The 21,224-nt window shown below is 40.3% G+C and overlaps 5 protein-coding genes across 5 annotated transcripts; 3 read left to right on the top strand and 2 right to left on the bottom strand.

Moving 5' to 3' along the window:
- Positions 1-297: 297 nt before the first annotated feature.
- Positions 298-1,965, bottom strand: Cpr47Ee (Cuticular protein 47Ee). Its single transcript, XM_018009340.2, has 3 exons — positions 1,799-1,965; positions 1,232-1,642; positions 298-1,078 (listed from the first exon to the last, which is right to left on the bottom strand). Exons 1-3 carry the CDS (start codon positions 1,802-1,804, stop codon positions 428-430), a joined length of 1,068 nt encoding a protein of 355 aa, XP_017864829.1. The 5' UTR covers positions 1,805-1,965; the 3' UTR covers positions 298-427.
- A 4,972-nt stretch (positions 1,966-6,937) lies between these two features.
- On the top strand, positions 6,938-7,831 carry Cpr47Ed (Cuticular protein 47Ed). The gene is made up of 2 exons (XM_018009676.2): positions 6,938-7,015; positions 7,104-7,831. The coding sequence occupies exons 1-2, from the start codon at positions 7,004-7,006 to the stop codon at positions 7,563-7,565; spliced, it is 474 nt and encodes a 157-aa protein (XP_017865165.1). The 5' UTR covers positions 6,938-7,003; the 3' UTR covers positions 7,566-7,831.
- A 2,978-nt stretch (positions 7,832-10,809) lies between these two features.
- On the top strand, positions 10,810-11,474 carry LOC108617404 (Cuticular protein 47Ec). Its single transcript, XM_018013198.2, has 2 exons — positions 10,810-10,950; positions 11,023-11,474. The coding sequence occupies exons 1-2, from the start codon at positions 10,939-10,941 to the stop codon at positions 11,416-11,418; spliced, it is 408 nt and encodes a 135-aa protein (XP_017868687.1). The 5' UTR covers positions 10,810-10,938; the 3' UTR covers positions 11,419-11,474.
- Positions 11,475-12,999: 1,525 nt separating this feature from the next.
- On the bottom strand, positions 13,000-14,315 carry Cpr47Eb (Cuticular protein 47Eb). Its single transcript, XM_089469779.1, has one exon. It carries the CDS (start codon positions 14,243-14,245, stop codon positions 13,109-13,111), a length of 1,137 nt encoding a protein of 378 aa, XP_089325905.1. The 5' UTR covers positions 14,246-14,315; the 3' UTR covers positions 13,000-13,108.
- Positions 14,316-18,708: 4,393 nt separating this feature from the next.
- On the top strand, positions 18,709-21,091 carry Cpr47Ea (Cuticular protein 47Ea). The gene is made up of 4 exons (XM_018013196.2): positions 18,709-18,803; positions 19,508-19,686; positions 20,330-20,405; positions 20,526-21,091. The coding sequence occupies exons 2-4, from the start codon at positions 19,511-19,513 to the stop codon at positions 20,682-20,684; spliced, it is 411 nt and encodes a 136-aa protein (XP_017868685.1). The 5' UTR covers positions 18,709-18,803; positions 19,508-19,510; the 3' UTR covers positions 20,685-21,091.
- The last annotated feature ends 133 nt before the right edge of the window (positions 21,092-21,224 follow it).

Below are 21,224 nucleotides of genomic sequence, written 5' to 3'. Positions count from 1 at the left end.
CAGCTGCATATAAATGAATATAAATATTATTATTGTTTAGTTCAAAAGTTGGCGCCTCTGTTAGTTAACATTGTATATAACATAATTAATATATGATAATTAATATATCATTAGTTCATCTTTAAGGAACATATCATTATAAACATTATGTTTAGGCGTTCATTCACTTTTTGTTAACATAATGATGGTATCTAACATGGAAAAGCCAAGCAACTCTGTTAATGAATAGAGAAAATTACCTAAAAGTGCCTAAGTAAGAATCGAATTTCAAGGAATTCTTAAATGAAACACGAACAGTTTGATTTTTTATAGGCGCATGTATATATCACGCATTTGAATGCGACTAAATCGACTAATTCGCAAATAGATTTATATAGATATATTTATAAGTATATGCAGATTATTGAAGTATTGCTCGATCAATTAATTATTGCTTGGATGACTTCTTGAAGCGTCTGTTGAACTGGTTGTAGCCAAAGGGATCGACCAGCTGGTTGGGTCTGCCGCGCAGCTGCTGTGTGATCAGCGCCTGTTGCTGCTGCTCATTTCGTGGATCCTTTTGCTGCTGCTGCTGGTTGAGATTCTGCTGCTGTTGCTGGTTCAGATTCTGCTGCTGTTGCTGGTTGAGATTCTGCTGCTGCTGTTGCTGCTGCTGCGGTGTCAAATTACCGCCCAGTGGCTGACCGAACTGACCCGCATACTGAGCTGGCAGATTGCCGGAGAGCAGGTTATTGAATGGCTGATCCGGTTGAAATTGTCCGGAATTTGGAAAGTTGCGCTGCTGCTGCTGTTGCTGCTGCTGCTGGAGTTGCTGCTGCTGCAGCTGCTGCTGTTGCGGCGTCAATTGCTGGCCGGGGCGAAATCCCTGTGCGCCTGTGGGCAATTGCCTGAAAGGTGTCTGATACGGATTCAGATTCGGGTTTATCACGCCCTGCTGGTACGGCTGGGCGCCCACAAAGTAAGAGGGCGTGGCGGGAATGCCAGTGCCCTCGGCACGAAAGCCATTCTCGTCGGCAATGTAGCGCACGGTAATGGGCGTGCCCTCGGGAGAAGTATACGAATAGGAGCCCTGGATGACCTGGTAAGAGAGAAGAGAACAATAAGGCGAAATTTCAGACTGTCGGGAATAAGCGACTACATAATACTCATTCAAGGTATTAATGATCTCTATAGTTCATATACCCTATACCTCTTATAAGTCCGAGTAGCGTTATTTGTATTAAATGCTCACCTGCGCCTCCACACCTTCGCCATAGCCCAGATTCTTGACATATCCCTGTGCCTGAGCCGTGGTGCCATCGGCAGCTGCATAGCCATAGGAGAAGCTGCCATCCAGGTTCAGATCGTTCTGATAGGCGGTGATCGGCACATAGTTCTGCTGCGCATACTGATTGTAGCGACTGTACGGATTGGGTGTCAGCGGATTGAGCGGACTCAGAGGATTCAGCGGATTGGCCTGCACTGGAAACAGACCCTGCCCAGGTGGCTGTTGACGTTGGCGTTGAAAGGGCGGGGGCGGTGGCTGTGGCTGCTGGGGCTGCTGCTGCTGCTGCAGTTGGCGTTGCTGGAAGGGCGTCTGCTGAAACGGCGCATTGGGCAGCTGGGCGTGGCCAACGGCTATGAGCACACAAAACACTAAACACTAAAAAATTCGAAGAAACAAGAATAGATTCACAGCTCGGTTTAAGGGAGAGTAAGAATACAAAATAGAGAGAGAGAGAGAGAGAGAGAGAGAGAGAGAGAGAGAGAGAGAGAAAGAGAGAGAGAGTGAGAGAGAGGAAGCTGAGCTTAGCTTTACCCGCATTTAAGCTGTCGACGTAGTCATAAATCTCAACGGGAAAATCGCTTAACAAATTACACGCTCGATAAATTTGACGTTACACTCACGCGCTGAGTGTGTGGGTGGGATGTAGAAACGGGTAACGGAGTATCGGAGTATCGATGCTGCTGCTGCTGCCACTTGAACTAGACTGCAAATGCTGCAACTGGGGCCAGATCTATTTATACTTCGCTTAGCTTGGCAGCCAGCCAAGCTCAACCAAGGCAGGCCCTAAAGCGCAGCTCGATCATAAGAATCGCCGGCCGCCCAACGGCAACGTCTTCCTGTCCAGTCCACTCGCTCGCTAGCTGCAGCCAGCATATGGGCAGCTGCCATATCTGACCAACTGCTGGTTTGATCTTGATTTTGATCTTGTTATACCCTGCATGCATTATGAGTAGGCAGAGGGTATACTACCTGGGCAACACTGCATGGAAGTAAGTATTACTACATACTCAATTAAGTTGATTACAAGAATAGCTGCTTGTGAAATCGATAAGTATCGATAACTAAATATTATTCTTCTTTCTAATATCAATAATTCATATTAAACAAATACTCAAATGATGAGGGAGTTTTTCCCGGAAAATCGATAAATATCGGTTATTCTAAATCAAAGTCTACTATTACTCAGCATCGATAATTATCGACTATTCTGTTTAATTAAATCAATATCAATATATCTCAAAGACATCATAGCATACTCTAGCTGTTTTCAGCAACTGCATACAGGGTATCGCAGAGTCGAGCATTGTCACATTCGATTTGCTGCTGGGCTGTAATTTATCTACATGCGAATCGTGTTAACAGCAGCGACTGACGGCTTGCTGGTTGGCAGCTTTATTGGTTTTTTATTGGCCATTGACAGAAGGACAAACGAATTTCCAGCTGCTATGTGCAGCTATATTTATGATGTTGCATCTAGAAGATGCATGCCCCGCCAGCTACATAGATTGCCGTATGCAAATTTCTATTCACTTTTTTTCCCTCTCCTACATCGATTCTTTTGTTCTTAAGGTGTCTGTGTGAGTTATGTGCTGATGTGAGCTGTGTTCGTTTTTGCGCTGCTCCCGATCGCAGCTGCAGCTAGGCTTTTGGGTTTCTGGGGCTGCCATGGCGTATACGTAACTTTTCCCAATGGTCAAGGTTAGCGATGAAGCAGTTGCTGAAAGTTGATAATTGCTTATTTCTATGGACAGAGGTTAGTTTTATGTGCTCTGTATGTCATGTTCAGCTGAGCTGAGGATTTCGAATAGTCAGAAGTTATTTTATTTCAGCTAGACCTCACTGAGGCATCCATGGCGTATAGTCAATATACACATCCACGAAACAATCTCTTAGCTGGCTCTGTCTTTTGTTTTAATGCTGTTTTATTACCTTCATTTCTGCTGCTCTAGATGTAAGCCCAACTTTCAGAAATCTGTCGCAAACACGGCGTATACGCAATTATCTGCCCTATGGTCAAGGTGAAGTTGAAGATGATATGTTAATTAAGTTAGTTAACTGGCCAGAAGTCTCTTCCATAGATAAACCTGTGAATTCTGTCTGCTTCGCTACTCTTGAGCCTCTTCCATTGTCTGCTCATTCACATTCATCATTCATCATTCATCATTTACCATTTATCATTGCTCATTCGTCATGCTGTTCATGTTAAGGTGTTGCCCCGATCCACTCAGTTATGATCTGTTCTGAAAAGTCATTTATAACTAAGTGCTCGACAGTAATGCAATTTTTACATTTTTAATGCGTTCTCGCCTGCAATTATTACAATTTTTTTTTTTTTCATCTCATTTTTTCGAACATATCTCGCTTCATGTTCTGCTCGCTAACTAATTGAATATGTTAATTTTTATGAGGTTGTTGTTTTTTTGTTCGATATGCTTTTGGCAAGGTCAAAGCTACTGTGGCGAATAGATATTACCTGGAAAACTATACGAGATTTTTAAGCGATGTCTCATGGGGGTGCGGTTGGGTATTAGACAATGTTGAACTACATATATTATAGCATATTTTTCTTTTCTTTTTTTTAAGTGTTCGGAAATTGTATTTTTTATGATCCATGAGCTTTTTCGCTAGCTTTTGGAACGGCGCCTAAAAGTATATTGTATGGAAATGGAATAAAAAAGCTTTTTAGGCTACATTAAGCTAGGAATACCTTTGAGTACCCTGCATCTATATGGACTAGACTAGATTTGACTATACTAGATTTTTTTTATAATACTGCTAAAATAATATTAAATAATAATAATATAAGGAAGTTGAGTATATTATCTTTCTATTATCTATTCCATATCTATTCGTATAATGGAAATTTATTTATATGTTTTGCTTGTGATTTTTATACCCTGAACCCATTGAAAATGGGAAATCAGGGTATAATGGTTTTGTTAAAAGTATGTAACAGGCAGAAGGAGGCGTGGCAGACCCCACAAAGTATATATATTCTTGATCAGGGCGACGAGCTGAGTTGATTTGGCCCTGTCCGTCTGTCTGTCCGTCCGTCCGTCCGTCCGTCCGTCCGTCCGTCCGTCCGTATGTATGAACGCGTCGATTTCAGAAGATATAAGAGCTAGAGACTTCAAATTTTTTTTAAAATGTCCGTAATTACAGCGCGCATATCAAGTTTATCATTAAAAATCGATAACTCATCCCGATCTTTTTTTATCGATAAAAAACCTTATCGAAAACCAGTAATAAAATTATATCTTCTACACCCTTATTGCTAGAGTCTCCAAATTTTTAATGTATGCTTATATGGAATTTATACAATTTCGGTTTTTGTTCAAATTTACCCCCCACCCTTAAATTCACCCCCTCACCCTCACTTTTGTAAAAAGCGTATTTCAAATACTAGAGACTTGGGCTTTGGAATATACACACATATTCACCATATGATTACGCTCTAAAAGTTTCATTAAGATCGTATGTCTACAAAAGAAATTATTTAACAAATTAATTCTCATAATATTGCCCACACTGCAGCGCAGCCCAAGCGCAGTCGCTGCTTACTGCGCAGTTAGCAGAGCGCAGGCTTATGCGTGCGTGTGGATGCATGTGTATGTATGTGTGCATAAAAGAAGTGCATAATGTTTAGAATATCAGCTTGGAGGGTTCAGGGTATCTCCTAGTCGAGCAGTCTCGACTGGAGCTTTCTTACTTGTTCCAACATGATTAAATGATTTCTTTGTATGCAATGTCTATTATTATTACCTCTGATATATATATATCGTCTCCATCATAAGGTGCCAACCCTGATCTTAGCTCCCATTACTATATTATTGTTTACATTGTCAAATGTTCGAGCGATTCGAAATATAATATTTAACCCCAAATTTTTTATCAATTTAAATACAATTTCTTTATTCAAACATTTCGGTTGCTAATTTTTGTAGGCATAAATAGTTTTGCAAATGAGTGCGAAATAGTTTGTATGCTAATTTGAACAATAGTTGAGCAGACGCTCAAAACACGAGGAAGAAGCAGAGAGGTAAAAGAAAATATATAAACATAGATAAATAAATGTTGTTCGCTTGGGAAACAACTTTGATTCGTGTCGGCGAGTCGGGCAGTCGCCTTCTCGCTTCGGCGATATTATTGAATGATCTGCCGAGACCGAGGCACTTGGCATTTGGCAACTGGTATAGCATTCGGCCAGGTTAATTACTGCTAATTGATTGAATCTGCAATGTGATACGATCAATTGCTCTCTATTCGTGTCACTCTCTGTCCCCCTCTCTCTGCCTCACTCTCTCTGCGTATGCGTGGATTCCTGCTGCTGTTCCGGTTCTTCGTTTTGCATTTGCAATTGCTGTGTAAAGGTTAATGTGTCGCATCTAAGTTATGCACTCGTTGGCATTGCAACCACTCAATACTCATTAAAGTGTTTCCATTTCAGCAGCCAGACTAGTTTCGAATCGTCTCAGAATCAATTTATTAATAAGTCTCGAAGCCGGAGCTAGAGGCTGAGACTGAGACAGAGATAGAGACAGAGCTAGAAACTTAGCTAGAGCCAGAGCCAGAGTTAGAGCCAGAGCCAGAGCTGGAGCCTGTCTTTTGGTACTGGGCGTGTTGTGTTTGACGCCCAGAAGACGCCAAGGCAAATGCCAACACCGAATCAGAGCGAGAGAGTTGCTGAGTATCCAACAGCAAGATACCCTGTGAATTGAGAAAAATGCAATTTTTGGATTAGAATTGAAGCGACTTAGAATGCATTTAAGTATTTTATTATAGTATAATAAACAAAACTACTAAAATTAATATACGATGACTTTTAAATATATAAAATAAAATTTATAGTTATTACATTATATAGAGGTATTAAACTTGGAGAACTCTTTGATCCGTATTGTATGTAAAAAACTTCTAATTGGAGTAATATTTCCACTACTACTACTTTCCATTACTACTAATTACTACTTACACTACAATACTACTAATTCGATTAACAACACTACTGCAATTCCCATTTTACAGGGCATTTAGCAAGTCTTTTGGCAGACAAATAAAAAAAACAGTTGCCAATGTCTGGTTGCGAAATTTGCCAAAAATTATTAAAAATTGTTTTTGCTTTGCTTCTTTTTGAGTATTTTGGCATAAATGTTAGTCGCTTCTCAGTGCCCACCCACTGTAACAGCGTAGTTCGAAAGATACAAAACTCAAAAATTCAGAAACTCCAAATTGAAACTGTGGCAAAGAATTTGCATGGTAGTCAAGTGGAAAAGAGCTTAGCCATTTTCTTCGCCAGTCAGCCGTTGCATATGCAGCACCTTTCGCTTTTTGTTGTTGTTCTCTTCTGGCTTGGCTTTGCACGTACGTTGGTCGCTGGGGCATGGCCCACGCCCACTTGGCGACATGTTTGTACAAGCAATTTGACAAATTTTATTAGCTGCTGCTGCACCTCACATGCTCATGCTACAAGCTGTTAGATATTCAGATAGGCGCCCACAGACCGACGGCAGCAACGAGCTGATGTGTCGCATTTAACACGCAGACAATGGCCAAATTAAGGCAGGTTACATAACTCGGTTTCGGCTACTTTAAATTGCAAATGCAGTTCAACGACTCTATCTGCGCCTTGCGACTCGTCTCGCAACTTTCTATTGACCCAGCACAATCAGTGAAATGGTATAAAAGCGCCAAGAACTGTTTGCGATTAGCATAAATTCACAAGAACTGCCATAAAACATGTTTCGATTGGTAAGCAACGACCACAGCAGCAGCAGCAGCAGCAGCAGCAGCAGAAATGATCTTTCATCAACTTCTCTCTCCCTCACTCTCTTTGTAGTGCTTGCTCTTGGCTCTCTGCTGCACAGGCGGCTGGGGCATTGAGGCTGAGCAGCAGTTGAAGCTGGTGCCGATTATCAAGTCGTTAGCCGAGCAAAAAAATGATGGCTCCTATTTCTTTGCCTATGAAGGCGCCGATGGCAGCTATCGCGAGGAGGTTGGCATCGTAAGACGCTCCAAGAATCACATGAGATCAGCAGATGATGAAGATGTGCACTCAGCTGTTGCTGCTGCTGCAGCTGTTGCGGAAGATAATAATAATGCGGATGATGATGACGATACGGAACTAGAAGTATCTGGTGTTTATAGTTACATTGACAGTGATGGCAAGCAGGTGGAGGTCAGCTATGTGGCTGATAAAAATGGCTTTGTGCCCGTGGGCACGAATATACCCAAGGAAATAAGCGACGCGGCGAGGAATGCGGTGCAATCACTGGAGGTGAGAGCGGGCAAAAGGAGTTAAAGTGAGGCCGAAAGTATTTGAATTGTTATGAAAGTGTTATACAAACCAGATATGTGAAAGGTATTACAAGAAAATGTACCAAATGTATATTTAAGAATAAAGTTTATTTTTATAAAAGTAAACAGAATATGTTTTTTTTTTTTTGTGATGCTTTAGTTTAATTTTTATGAATCAGCAAAAGGTGAGTAACAAAACTTGGAAATGGAAAATGTAGAAAATATAGAATGGTAAGTAAGCAAATAATTTATTAGAGGTATTCCCTAGAGTATTAAACTAAACACTTTTTAGTTACGTACATTTATTAAAGCTCTAAAGTACATTAAGAGAAAAGAGAAAAGATCACTGAGTACATTATATGAACTGTTATACACTGTTATACGCTGCTTAACTAGTCAGCTCAAGTCACTTTTTCAAATGTTGTTTAATTAAATTTTGAAAAAATATCAAATAAGATATGTATAAACTATTCTTAAAGCATAATTTCAAATGATATTCAAGCAATTTTACAAAATAAGCATAAGATTAATGGAAATAGGATACAAATAAAATAAATATCAAGCCAAGAATATTAAGAGTAGATCAATTGAAGACATTCAGCTTGGCAGCTGCAGCAGTTGAGTTGTTATGCGCCGGCTAAACTGCCTTGATTGTCGCACTTTTGTAAATGTTACTCAAACAATTATTGAAAATAAACGATTCATAAACTAAACGTAGCCTGGCTAGTAAATAAATTCAATTCAAAAATCGCCAGCTCAGACACTTGGCCAGCTCAGCGGGCAACTATGCCGAAATGGGGAGCGCCAAAGCGAGAGCAAATGGCCCAATGGACAGCTCAAGCACTTACAACACCAGCTGCTGCTGCAGTTGCTGCTTCTGATGCTGCTGCTGCTTCTGCTCTGACGGCTACCAACACTGGTCGTAAAGCTGCTCATCGTGCACATATTTAATTTGAGTACGTGCATCGCCTCGCTGCGCCTGTCACAAATATAAATTGTGGCAATTTTTATTGGCACCACAATTTGCAACATGGTAATTTCAGTTGGCTCTTATTTTTGGAGCTCGATCTCGAGCTGGGGCCCACTGGGCCCCACGGCTCTCTAGTCCGGGTTATGCCCTTTTGCCAAATGTCGTCAGAGCCGACGTCGACACCGACGCCAATAAAAAATGTAGCTAAATTAATAATAATGTTTATTCTTCTCTCTGCTGGGCATTCAACAAATCTTCTTGTTCTGAGTTTATGGCTCTCGATATTTATTGCGAATTCAATTGAATTTTTCATTATCGAGGAGAGCGATAAACACAGTTTATGCAGCTAATTAGAATTTTAATTTGAAGCATTTATCAAGCAACAAGTTTTAATTGCTGATGAGATATTTAACAGTTTCTGCGATTCATGGGAAACAAGATAGGAGAAGAAGAAATTGAGCGAAGACTGATTGATGAGATGTAAAAAGGCGAACTATGAGGAGGAAGTCTGTATCTGTATCTGTATTTGTATCTGTATCTGTATCTGTATCTGTATCTGTATCTGTATCTGTATCTGTATCTGTATCTGTATCTGTATCTGTATCTGTATCTGTATCTGTATCTGTATCTGTATCTGTATCTGTATCTGTATCTGTATCTGTATCTGTATCTGTATCTGTATCTGTATCTGTATCTGTATCTGTATCTGTATCTGTATCTGTATCTGTATCTGTATCTGTATCTGTATCTGTATCTGTATCTGTATCTGTATCTGTATCTGTATCTGTATCTGTATCTGTATCTGTATCTGTATCTGTATCTGTATCTGTATCTGTATCTGTATCTGTATCTGTATCTGTATCTGTATCTGTATCTGTATCTGTATCTGTATCTGTATCTGTATCTGTATCTGTATCTGTATCTGTATCTGTATCTGTATCTGTATCTGTATCTGTATCTGTATCTGTATCTGTATCTGTATCTGTATCTGTATCTGTATCTGTATCTGTATCTGTATCTGTATCTGTATCTGTATCTGTATCTGTATCTGTATCTGTATCTGTATCTGTATCTGTATCTGTATCTGTATCTGTATCTGTATCTGTATCTGTATCTGTATCTGTATCTGTATCTGTATCTGTATCTGTATCTGTATCTGTATCTGTATCTGTATCTGTATCTGTATCTGTATCTGTATCTGTTATCTGTATCTGTATCTGTATCTGTATCTGTATCTGTATCTGTATCTGTATCTGTATCTGTATCTGTATCTGTATCTGTATCTGTATCTGTATCTGTATCTGTATCTGTATCTGTATCTGTATCTGTATCTGTATCTGTATCTGTATCTGTATCTGTATCTGTATCTGTATCTGTATCTGTATCTGTATCTGTATCTGTATCTGTATCTGTATCTGTATCTGTATCTGTATCTGTATCTGTATCTATATCTATATCTGTATCTCATCTCTCAAACTCATTTCATATCTGTAATTCCAGCAGTTATCTGTGGCTAGATCTTCTGAATTGATGGCATCAATCAGTGCATCCATTAGCAGGCTCTCAGCTGGCATTACCTTTTACAAGCTAGAGACACATTGTTGTTGGCTGCTTCACCCACTCAAGGTGTTGCGATTAATTGCCTCTCAGCATTGGCATCCACCACCAAGCCCACAAATGTTTTCATTTAGCATGTAAAATGTCAGCGCTTTGTGTCATTCTCTCTTGTAATTTATTAGTAAGTATCTCCATCTGAATGCGATTCGTGTAAGATGCAAAAAAGTCTGACACCTGAGCAGAGGAGTAGCCCGAACAGCCACAGCCACAACGCTTACTAAGTGCCCTGGGCATTTCCAGTCCAATTTTGGGTAGGTCTGCTGGCTCACTAAATATTTGAATATGCTGCAGACACTTGACGATCATTTCTGAGTTCATTGTTTGACTTCTGAGTTAGAGTAGTTAAGGTACAAATATATAAAACTTGAAATTATATGTCGGTTCTTTACGGCCATCGTATGGATGCAGTTTAAAGATAGAGGAGCAAATAGAGCGCGGAAGTTACTGCTGCAGCGGCTCTGGAATAACTGAGTGGCTAATCGGCAGCACCGCCTCAGTGGTTGACACATTTTTTGTGTTGTTTCTGTTTTCTTTTTTGTGGAACGACCCTGACATTTAGCGTGAAGTAATTTGAGCATCGTTTAAAGTTTTTGGACGTAGCGCAGCTGCCATAAACCGGGATGCAAACATGTTTGGCATGTTTAAGCGCATAGAGAAGCGTTGAATTATTTGATCGCAATGCCAGCCGCATATAAAAGCCAACGCACGGGTTAGTCTCACTCAAACTCTCGCTTTCGTTGATCCAGTTCGAATATCAAAAAAAAAATATATATATATAAATATATTGAAAATGTTCAAGTTCGTAAGTGCGCTGGAGCCCCCAGGCAAACTCTGCAGATAGTCGAGCTAACGCCCTGATCTGGATTTCTTGCAGCTACCTTTGTTCGTCCTGGCTGTGCTGGCCGTCGCCCAGGCCTTGCCCGTTTCCGAGAAAGAGGAAGTCGTGCCCATTCTGAACTCGGAGGTCAGCAAAAGCGAGGATGGTTCCTATAGGTCCTCCTACGAGTCTGGCGATGGCACCAAGCGCGAAGAGGAGGCTCACCTGGTGAATGCCGGCACCGACGACGAGGCACTCGAAGTCAAGGGCTCCTACAAATACCTGAATGAATTCGGCGAAACCGTTGAGGTCTTCTACACAGCGGGTGTGAATGGCTTTGTGCCCTATGGCTCCATCATTAATCCCGATATCACGGCAGTGGCTGAGGCAGCCAAGGATTTGCCCAACGACGTCGACTCTGAATTGGAGTCGAAGGTGAAATATAGTCAGTGAAATAGTTATGTAACATAATGAAGATGCCAATAAAATTTAACACGAAAAATATCAAAGATATTGAATCGTTGACAAGCGGAGGAAATATTTGAATACACCCAATTTCGTCTGCTGCTTTGCATAATCTTTCTCTATCTCCCTCTCCCTTTCGCTTTCTCTCTCTCTCTCTCTCTCTATAAGCAAAGACTAGAAATTCCCAACTTCGTAGACCTTGAAAAACAAAAACTTGACACACTAGCATGTTGTTCGATGCTTTGGGGAGCCACATCGATGCTTCTCTTCAGGCGTGCGCAATCGATGATAATCACGCGTTTAGTCGCTTTCGATGCTGCAGTGGAGCTTGGCATAGTTCAACTTGTTGTAGTTGCTATGTGAAATATGAAATAAGATGTTAATTGTCTTGTTTACAGATATTTTATATTTTTAATTCATTTATTTTCGAGTTTTTTTTTTTTTTCGTAAATATGCATAGCTTTAAAAATGTACGTATTTTTATTAAAAGACCTTTTTATAATATTTAATCTTACATATTTAATTTTTACTTGTTATTTTTTTATTATTTTGATTAATTTCATTTTTTTTATTATTTTTATTTAATTAATCCTTTTTCAGTTCATATTTTTATTTTTAATGATAATTGATTTTACTTGATATTTTTATCTATTTATTTGTCTATGCTCTGTCACTCTATGTACACAGTTCTTAATAATGAGTCGTAAGCAATCAATCAATCTTCAGTGCAGCATCAATCACTTTTGCTGTTTATGCTTGATTCATTGCTGTAATTAATTTGTTTCGCACCACAGAAACGTCTGGCAGCATTAGCCAATCTATGGCCCGACTGAGCACACATGATTTATTACACTTAGCACGAGGATTTGAAGTTGAATGCTCAATTATCGGACAGCATCATAGCAATGACAAATGACTCAACTAATTATGCAAATTTTTCAACTCCTATCAATTAAGCCAGAAGATCCCGAATTTTTAATCTTCAAGCTACATTCATTAAGTAGAAGAACTTCTACCTCAGGTTTTGATTACAGAGAGTGGCAAAAAGAGAGACAGAGAGAGAGTGAGAGAGAGAGAGAGAGAGAGAGTAAAAAGAGCTTTTATGGTCCACAAAACTCACGTTTCATCATCACAGCAGCCTCTGTGGCTCCATAAAGTTTTATGACATCATTATTTGGCAATTAACATGATATTTTTTTTGCAAACATTTTGGGTGCGATCTCAGGGGCTATAGATAGACGAGATTTGCAGCTCTGTCAGTTGCAAGCAGCGCTAAAGAAGTATATTGCTTTGCTAATGAATGAAATTAGGCATTGATGACATAATAGTTATAATCAACAAAAGTCTTTTATACAAGAATAGAAAGTTCGCAAAAAACTAGCTAAATCTTTCTTTATGTTAGTTATTGTGATATATAAATTATTATTTTCATAGCTAAATAGCCAAAATTCATATCTGAAGATCTGCTTTAGGCATTGCAGCTGAAATTGTTTGCTCAATTCAATTTTGAGTCGAAATTGTTTTATTTTAAGCTTTTAAATGATTTTAAATTAAATTCGCAGTTGATCATTTTCACTTATTTCATTGTTGTTTTTATTATTGCTAATCAATTTACAAATATAGAAATTAAAATACTAACATAGAATCGTATTAAGTCTCATTTATCACTCAGGATTCTTCATACCAGGCTGCTCACCACCTTCACGGGCACAAGCTCAGAGGCGGCGACAGCGGGCTCAGCTGCCTTGACTTGCTCCAGAGTCTTCACTACCTCGACGGGCTCAGCTGGCACGACAGTCTCCGTCTTGACGGATTCAGCGGCTACAACGGGCTCCGTGGCCACGAGTGTCTTCGTCTTGGAGTCAGCGGGTACAACAGTCTCCGTCTTGACGGACTCAGCCGCTACAACGGGCTCCGTGGCCACGAGTGTCTTCGTCTGGGCGGGCTCAGCTGGCACGACAGTCTCCGTCTTGACGGACTCTGCGGCTACAACTGTCTCTGCTTGGACGGGCTCTGTGGCCACGAGAGTCTTCGTCTGGACGGGCTCAGCTGGCACGACAGTCTCCGTCTTGACGGACTCTGCGGCTACAACTGTCTCTGCTTGCACGGGCTCAGCGGTCACGAGTCTCTTCGTCTTGACGGTCTCAGCGGGTACAACTGTCTCAGTCTTGACGGACTCTGCAGCCACGACTGCTTCGGCTTCTGCTGGAACGGGCTCAGCAGCCACGACTGTCTTTGTCTGGGCGGCATCAGCAGCTACAGCTGTCTCTGCCTGGACGGACTCAGCGGGCACAGCTGCCTCTGCTTGGACGGGCTCAGCGGCCACAAGCGTCTTAGCTGCCTCGACGGGCTGCTCCTCAGACTTGGAGCGAGCGCGACGCTGATTGTAGCGATCGGCACGTTGCTGCTCCTCGGTGTACTCGGGCAGGTCGGCGGCTGCCTTGGCCAGATTCGAGATCTCAACGGGAATGTTGGTGCCAATGGGCACGAAGCCATTCTTGCCGGCGGTGTAGTGGACCACCACTTCCTGGCCATCGGCATCGATATAACGATAGGAGCCTTTCACCTCGATGGCCTCATCATCGGTGCCGGCATTGCTGACCGAGCCGGTCTCTTCGCGGTAGCTCCTATCGCCGCCCTCGTATTGGAAGCGGAACGAGCCGTCGGGTTTCTTGTCCACCTCAAAGCTGAGCAGGGGAATAATCTCACGCTTCTCGGTGGTTACATCGTTGATTAGCTTGCCGCCAATGCTGGCACCACTAACAGCACCACTGGCCACCGCCAGCACGAACAGGCAGATTGTTGGCTTGAACATGTCGCGTCTTGTCTCGTCTTCACTCTTAACCTGGCTAGAAGTTTGGATAATGCGTCGCTTTTATATGGCGCAGTCGACAACGAATTAGCATCCATTACGTTATTTATAATATACAACAAAAAAAAAAAAAAAACAACAACCATAAAAACAAAAATAAAAACAGTAAAGAAATTCTATAGAAACTTCGCCGAATGTATTTTAATAAAACACTCACAGCTCGATTTGCATAACTATTCACACAACACAGTGAATCAGCGTGGGGAAATATTCAGAGATCAACTCAGGCCGAAGAGGCCGAAAAATATAATTAATGAATCTGCTTTTATTGGAATTCCAGACAAAAAATATTTAGTTGGACTTACAATTACTTATTATTCAATAGCTCTGGCAACTTCTTAGATCACACTTGCAGCTAGTTCTAATGTCTTACGAAATATATGCTAATTAAATAGAAGTTGGCATGAACTATGGAGAAAGAGTGAAAGAGAGAGAGAGAGTGCTGAACTTGGGAATACTCTGAATCTAAAATATTCTAGCTTTCTATCATTGATAAACAAATCAGATGCATAAAGAGATGGAGATAGGGTTATTAAAAGAGAAAGATCTATTTGAATATGTGCGCAGTTTATGAGCAAATTATGCCTATAGAACGAAATCTATGAAATCTATGAAAACAACATTTATATCGATTTTTATCGATTTCATTGAAAATGCAATAATAAAATCTAAATTTATTCTAGAAATCTTAATTTGCATCTATGTTCAAACTTATCCAATGTTACCGACCCATGTCTGGAAACGGACCTTTTACATCCATGTCTAGTCTGGTTCTTATAGTTGTAGTCCCCTACAACACCTCAACTTAACAGCCCCGCCAGGAATACTTCTTGCTGAATATTCAAAGTCATCTGAAGTCGATTACCTCCACGATTCACATAGTCAATATGCCCATTCGGTACAACTGCTTGCAGGGCAACAATTAAGCTGCGTCATAAACTCGTTTTTGGTTTTTTTTTCGGCCTGGCCAACTCGACTCAGCTTAGTATTTCTCTCAGGAACTGCACTCAATATTAGCATATACGAATGTACCTACATACCTACATTCATGCACATCGATCATTAGGCATATCAGTTTAATGCAGAGGAAGAAGAAGATGAAGAAGAATTGCGGCAACAAGATAAAAAGCCGCATAAATTTCAGATAGATTTTAAGCGCACTTATGATGCGAGCTCTGATTGAAACGACTAATAAAATGAATTACACATGCGATTCATTCATTCATTCATCATTGTGAATGGGAAACGAACGAGCTGACGGAAAACTCCAACTGAAACTGAGCAACGTCCACTAAGGCACACGGGAATTTTTTCTGGGCAGAGAGCAATAGCAACTAAATGAGAAATACGAGTGTGAAACTGTATTGCAAATACGAGTAGGCCAAGCACGGAGATGGCGTATGTCAAATGTGAACGAGAAGAGAAGCGGGTCAAGGGTTGAGAGACGTTTGAATACCCTTTCGAAGAGAGAGCAGAATTGAAGAAGAAAAAATAGTATTTAATATAAGATATTTTCAAAAATGATATTGCCCAAACACAAATTTTTCTCTCTGTGACTTCTGATGAAATTTACTCTGAAAGGTTCAAGGAAAATTTTATGAATTAGTATATCACTGTCTGGTTAAACAAATACTCTAACGATAATGACTAAGCAAGTTTCATTGGATTGCTGCTGCCTACTTCTTATATAGGGATTCACAAATATCGGAGCAGCGTCCGGTCGCCTTGAGTTCCAATTTCACACTGGCTTCATTCAATAGGTAAGCTGGGAGTAAATACAGAAATTATGTATTCGATGAGCTATCGTAAGGAGAGCGAACATAAGACGAACGATCCTAGGGCGAGCGGACAGAGGTCAAGTGATGCTGCTCTTACATAGCTAGTGATGTGTGGGTGTTGGTAAAATTTGATTAAAAATTTACAAATATAACAAGAACAACATCAAGTCGAAGGCCTTAGCTTAGCTTTCTGGTTTACTTAGGTATATATGTATACTTAAATAGATATATGTATATATAGTAATATTTATTCACTTATTAACAACAATAATTAGATTGAGATATATAGGTATAGATATATCATATTATAAATATAGTCATATATGTAACAAGCACTACCACAAATTCGACATGCTCCATTTGGAAGGGCACAGCAGATGCACTTAAACAGCTGCAGATGCTGGCTAAGACGAAGGCCAGCAAAACGCGGGCAAATCGCGCCACACAAAATGCACAAGAGACGAAAAGGAAAAGCCACAGCAATACAACAACAACAACTACTACTATGAATACAACAACAGCAACAGCCACAATAAAGGGTGGCTTAGGCAAAGATCAGCTGGACGCGGGGGCGGGTAAAGACGCCGGGTGGAGTCAGAGAGGTGGAGCTCGAACTGAGCTTAGAGAAGGCGTCTTCGCTGCACTAACTGAGCGCATTTTAATACAGGCTAGCACAGGGTATATTGGTTAGCTAATCGAGTCGGTGACCGTAGGCAGTAGGCAGAGCAGCAATAAAACGCATTACTGGAATATAGAAAAAAGAAATTAATTATAAAAATGGTATTCTTTTATAAACAAATATTGGTATATGGAAAAATGAAAAAAAAAGAATATCTTATTAAAATAATTAAATTGCACTCTATTAAGTTATAAATTCTATCAATATTTATTTATGTATTTTACCTTATAAATTCCATCAATATTTATTAAGGTAAAACACCTAAATATATCATCACTTGAGTGATTTCAAATAAGATTTATATGGTTTATGTATATGGGTTTCATATATAGGGAATCATTCAGAAAATGTGGTAATTTTTACTACAACACGATGGCATATGATTTGGCATACATATGTATTTTAATTAAAGTATAAACATTAAATGATATTCTTAAAAATAAAATGAAAATAATTAATATCTAGCCTAATTCCATACTAATAAATACAAAGCACATACATACATATATAAATTTATATGTTTTATATATGGATTGGCTGAACAATGTTTGCAGAGCATCTGATGGTCACGCATACCCGACTAGAGCACTCTCATTTGCAGTTGCTGCTATTGTTGTTGTTGTTGTGGTTGGAGGCGCGTTAATCTCGCGCGATGTTCATCATGGCATGTTCGTGATCAGCGCGCACTCTTTGTTGTTGTTGTTGTTGCTCCAGCTCCTCTTGTTGTTGTTGTTGTTGCTGCTATTGCTGCAATTTTTATGAATTGCAACTGACATTTCCTACACGCTGCAAAAGTTTAAAGTTTAAAGCTGAAAATTGCAATTTTTATGCGCCGGCCGGCTTAGCTTGGCTTAGCTTAGCACAGCTGAAGCTTCAGCCCCGCCCCCTTTTGCCGCATACCCTTTGCGGTGGGCATATCATTTGGTTCACCTTTCAGTGGGAACTGGTGCAGGGGAGTGGCACAGTTGGTCAGCAAATTGGCCAACATGCGCAAGCGTTTCAAATGTCTAAATTGTGATTAGCAACAGCTGCTGCCGCGTCTCCTGCTGCTGCTCCTGCTGCCGCTGCTGCTGCTGCTGGAGATTTTTTGTGAGATGCTGCAAATCAAACAATGGCAAACAAATGATTGGGTTTTGGATGATGCATTCAATTGTGTTCCATAAGCAAGTGGGCAAACATTGCGCCAAGCCCCGCCCCCAAGGCAATCGCATTGCAAATGTCAATAAGCATGAAAACAAGAAACGAGAATTTAATGCAAGCAAATGCTCATAGATTCAACGAGCCCATTGCAACATCCATGCCATAAGTCTTGCTATTAATCTTTTAATTAATATTTGAATTAACAAATTATTGCATATTGCGGCGCATCGCAAATTGAATCACACACATCACAGAGAGTGAGACGGAGAGAGGGAGAGGCAGAGAGGTGTGGGTAAACGCCAGCGTGGGCTAATCAAATGAACTTCGCATTGCTAATTCACATAAATTAAAGCCTAGACAAGCTGGCGTGCCACACACACACATACGCACACAGAGACACATACATCTACACATATACAGAATGTAACTTAGCTGTCGGCTCAACTAATATAACACACTCACACACACTCAGTCATATGGTTATGCTGCTTATACACGGCGTATGCGCAACGCCCATTTGCATTCTCAAACACGTTGCGCATACGCCGCGTGGTACAAGTGGCAGCCTCTTCCGATTCTGTTGCCAACTCGTCCGCTGCTGTCAAACGTACAGCTTCTTAATCTTCAAGCTGCCGCTGCCGCTGCTGCTGCTGCTGCCTCTTCTTCGTCTTGACAATCTGATTGCTGCTGCGCTGCTCTCGTTGCGGATGCTGTCGCTGCCGCTGCTGCAGCTGTTGCTGCAGTTGCTGTAGTTGCTGCTGCTGCTGCTGCGGCTCAGTGAATGCATTTTTAGTATAAAAACCTTTGCGTCGACTGCATTCAAGTCAAAACAGTTTTGACGAGCCTTCCGAGCGCCACACAAACGCTTCAGTTCTACACAAAAATCGCGCTCAAATTTATTAAAGTGAGTTCTGCAAATCTGGTGTTTTGTGTGTTGTGCCCAAGGATCAGCAAGGATCTGATACAAAATAAAAAAATATATAGGTCAAGGTCAAGAAATAATAGTACTCGGGACTTGCTTGCATTTCCTCTTAAATAATTGAATAAAAGTTGCTCTAAAAAGTTTCTTAGCAAAGGCTAAAATACTTCTGAGCAAAACTCAAATAAGCTGAAAGTATCGATAGTCAAGAACCGATCGATCGATATTGTATTCCTTAATGCTCTGTCCCACTCTCTCACATATTAGACATTTAGCTGTCAGTTTCTTAACTCTATTTCAAAGTTCTCGACTCTGTATTGTATCCCAGTAATTTCAGCAAAATATCGATAACCAATAATCGATAACATAAATACTTCACTTCTCTCTACCGCCCTCTACTCATATGCCCATATAATCTAGTACCCCGTCAATGTTTCACAACTCACTTCTGTGTCTCTTCTTCTTCCTCTTCCTCATATGCATATTTAGGCAGCATTTAGCTGCGACCTTCTTGTTTCGCCAATTATTTTTTGACTTTCAAAAGATGCCATAAAAGATGATTGCTGGTTATTAGTAGAGCCATCAATTGCAATTATTCACATCGTTTGACATTATCTGAAGTTGCTGTCGCTGTTGCTGTGCTCAATTAACCAATCATCTGCCTTGTCGTTTATCAAACACACAAAAAGGTCATGCAGTTGCTTAGCTCCGCCTACGTCGTCGCCGTCCTGGCGTTGTGCTCCCTGTGCCTGGTCACAGCTCAGCCACAACGCGGTCTGGCTCAGCCCCGCGGCAACTCATACGATGCGAACGCTGTGATACTCAAGCAGAACTTTGATCTGAATCCGGATGGCTCCTATCAATACAAGTAAGTTGATGTTGATGATGATGTGCGACATTTAAAATTTCAAATTGTCGTTTGGTTACTCAGTTAATCAGTTGGAACGCTCAAGCATTTTTAGAGTCAGTCAATCAATCATTTCGTCTGCCATTTAGTCACTCAGTCAGGAGCCAGGGGCACTCCCACATCTTTATGGTACACACAGCTCTCTAGTTAGTCAGTCAGTTAGCCTAACAAGTAATAAGTCAACCAATTAATCAATCAATCGATCATTCAATCTGGTATTCGTTGCCAGTCAATCATTCAGATCGTCGCGTTAATAGATCTACTGACGTATAAGTCAGCTAGTCAGTCAATCATTCACTCAGTTCTGTTAATATTCAGATAACTATTATACTATATACCTATATATCTATTATACCCCCATTGTTCTATCGTCATTGAACTAGTCAATAATTCAATCATGGCCAAGCTTTTAAGGATTCTATATGTCTTAGATTATTTGGATAATCAGCCAGATAGTTATTCTAAGATATGAATCTTATCTTATAATGCTAATCCAGCTAACATTTAAAAATGATTGAAGCAAATAGTATATATGATTGATGCTCTATACAATGACATACATTTACATTTTTAATTATATATCTCTCATATAATTTATTCCCAGCTACGAGACGAGCAACGGAATTCGCGCCGATGAAGCTGGCTACCTCAAGAATCCCGGTTCGCAGCTGGAAGCTCAGGTAGACTTTTACCCGTTGCCCACTTTCGAGAGCAAGTGAAAGCTTTCTAAAGCTTTTGTTGCCTACTTTTAGACACTTCTCAGAATCTTCTCAACATAATCATCTTATTTTCTCTGCCAGGTCATGCAAGGCTCCTACTCGTACACCGGCCCCGATGGTGTTCTCTATACCATCACCTACATCGCCGATGAGAATGGCTTCCGTGCCGAGGGCGCTCACATTCCAACTCCACCTCCAGTTAGCCCAGCTGCCGCTGCTCCACGCAGATTCTTCAAATAATTCATATGACGACCATTGAGAAATATATATATATTTACAATATATGTATAATTGAATATATTTGTATGATAACATCCAGGATGAAGCTCAGCTGGTCGGCAGCAAAGGATTCACAGACCTCTGTCTCTCTATATATGTATATGTATATTGTCTCCATTTTCCCTCACTCACTCCCTCTCCTTTCATTTTTCCCACTCTGTGTATATTTATGCATTTTCCCTGCGTTCTCTTTCGAACTCCCTTTCACATCTACCTAGCGCCTAACGAATTGCATGTATATGCATATGTATATAAATATATTTATATATGTGTATGTATATGTTTTGTACATTATGTAAGTTTGATTGTTAAATTGTCGTACGACTTAAAGCAAGCTATGCAATAAAACGAATATTGCTCGAAAAATATATATACCGACTGACTTTGATTTATTAGATTGGGTATGGGATGCAGAATATATATGTATGTAAAGGCATTAATAAAGTATTAAATATTATTCTTATAAAAATTGTTTTTTAATTCCTCTAAGTATTTCCTTCA

The sequence above is a fragment of the Drosophila arizonae genome, chromosome 5, assembly GCF_054131065.1.
Source record: "Drosophila arizonae isolate 15081-1271.41 chromosome 5, UAZ_ARI_1.0, whole genome shotgun sequence".
Taxonomy (NCBI): Eukaryota; Metazoa; Arthropoda; class Insecta; order Diptera; family Drosophilidae; genus Drosophila; species Drosophila arizonae.
Note: the sequence above shows the minus strand (reverse complement) of the source record. Positions and strands in the feature narration are given on the sequence as shown.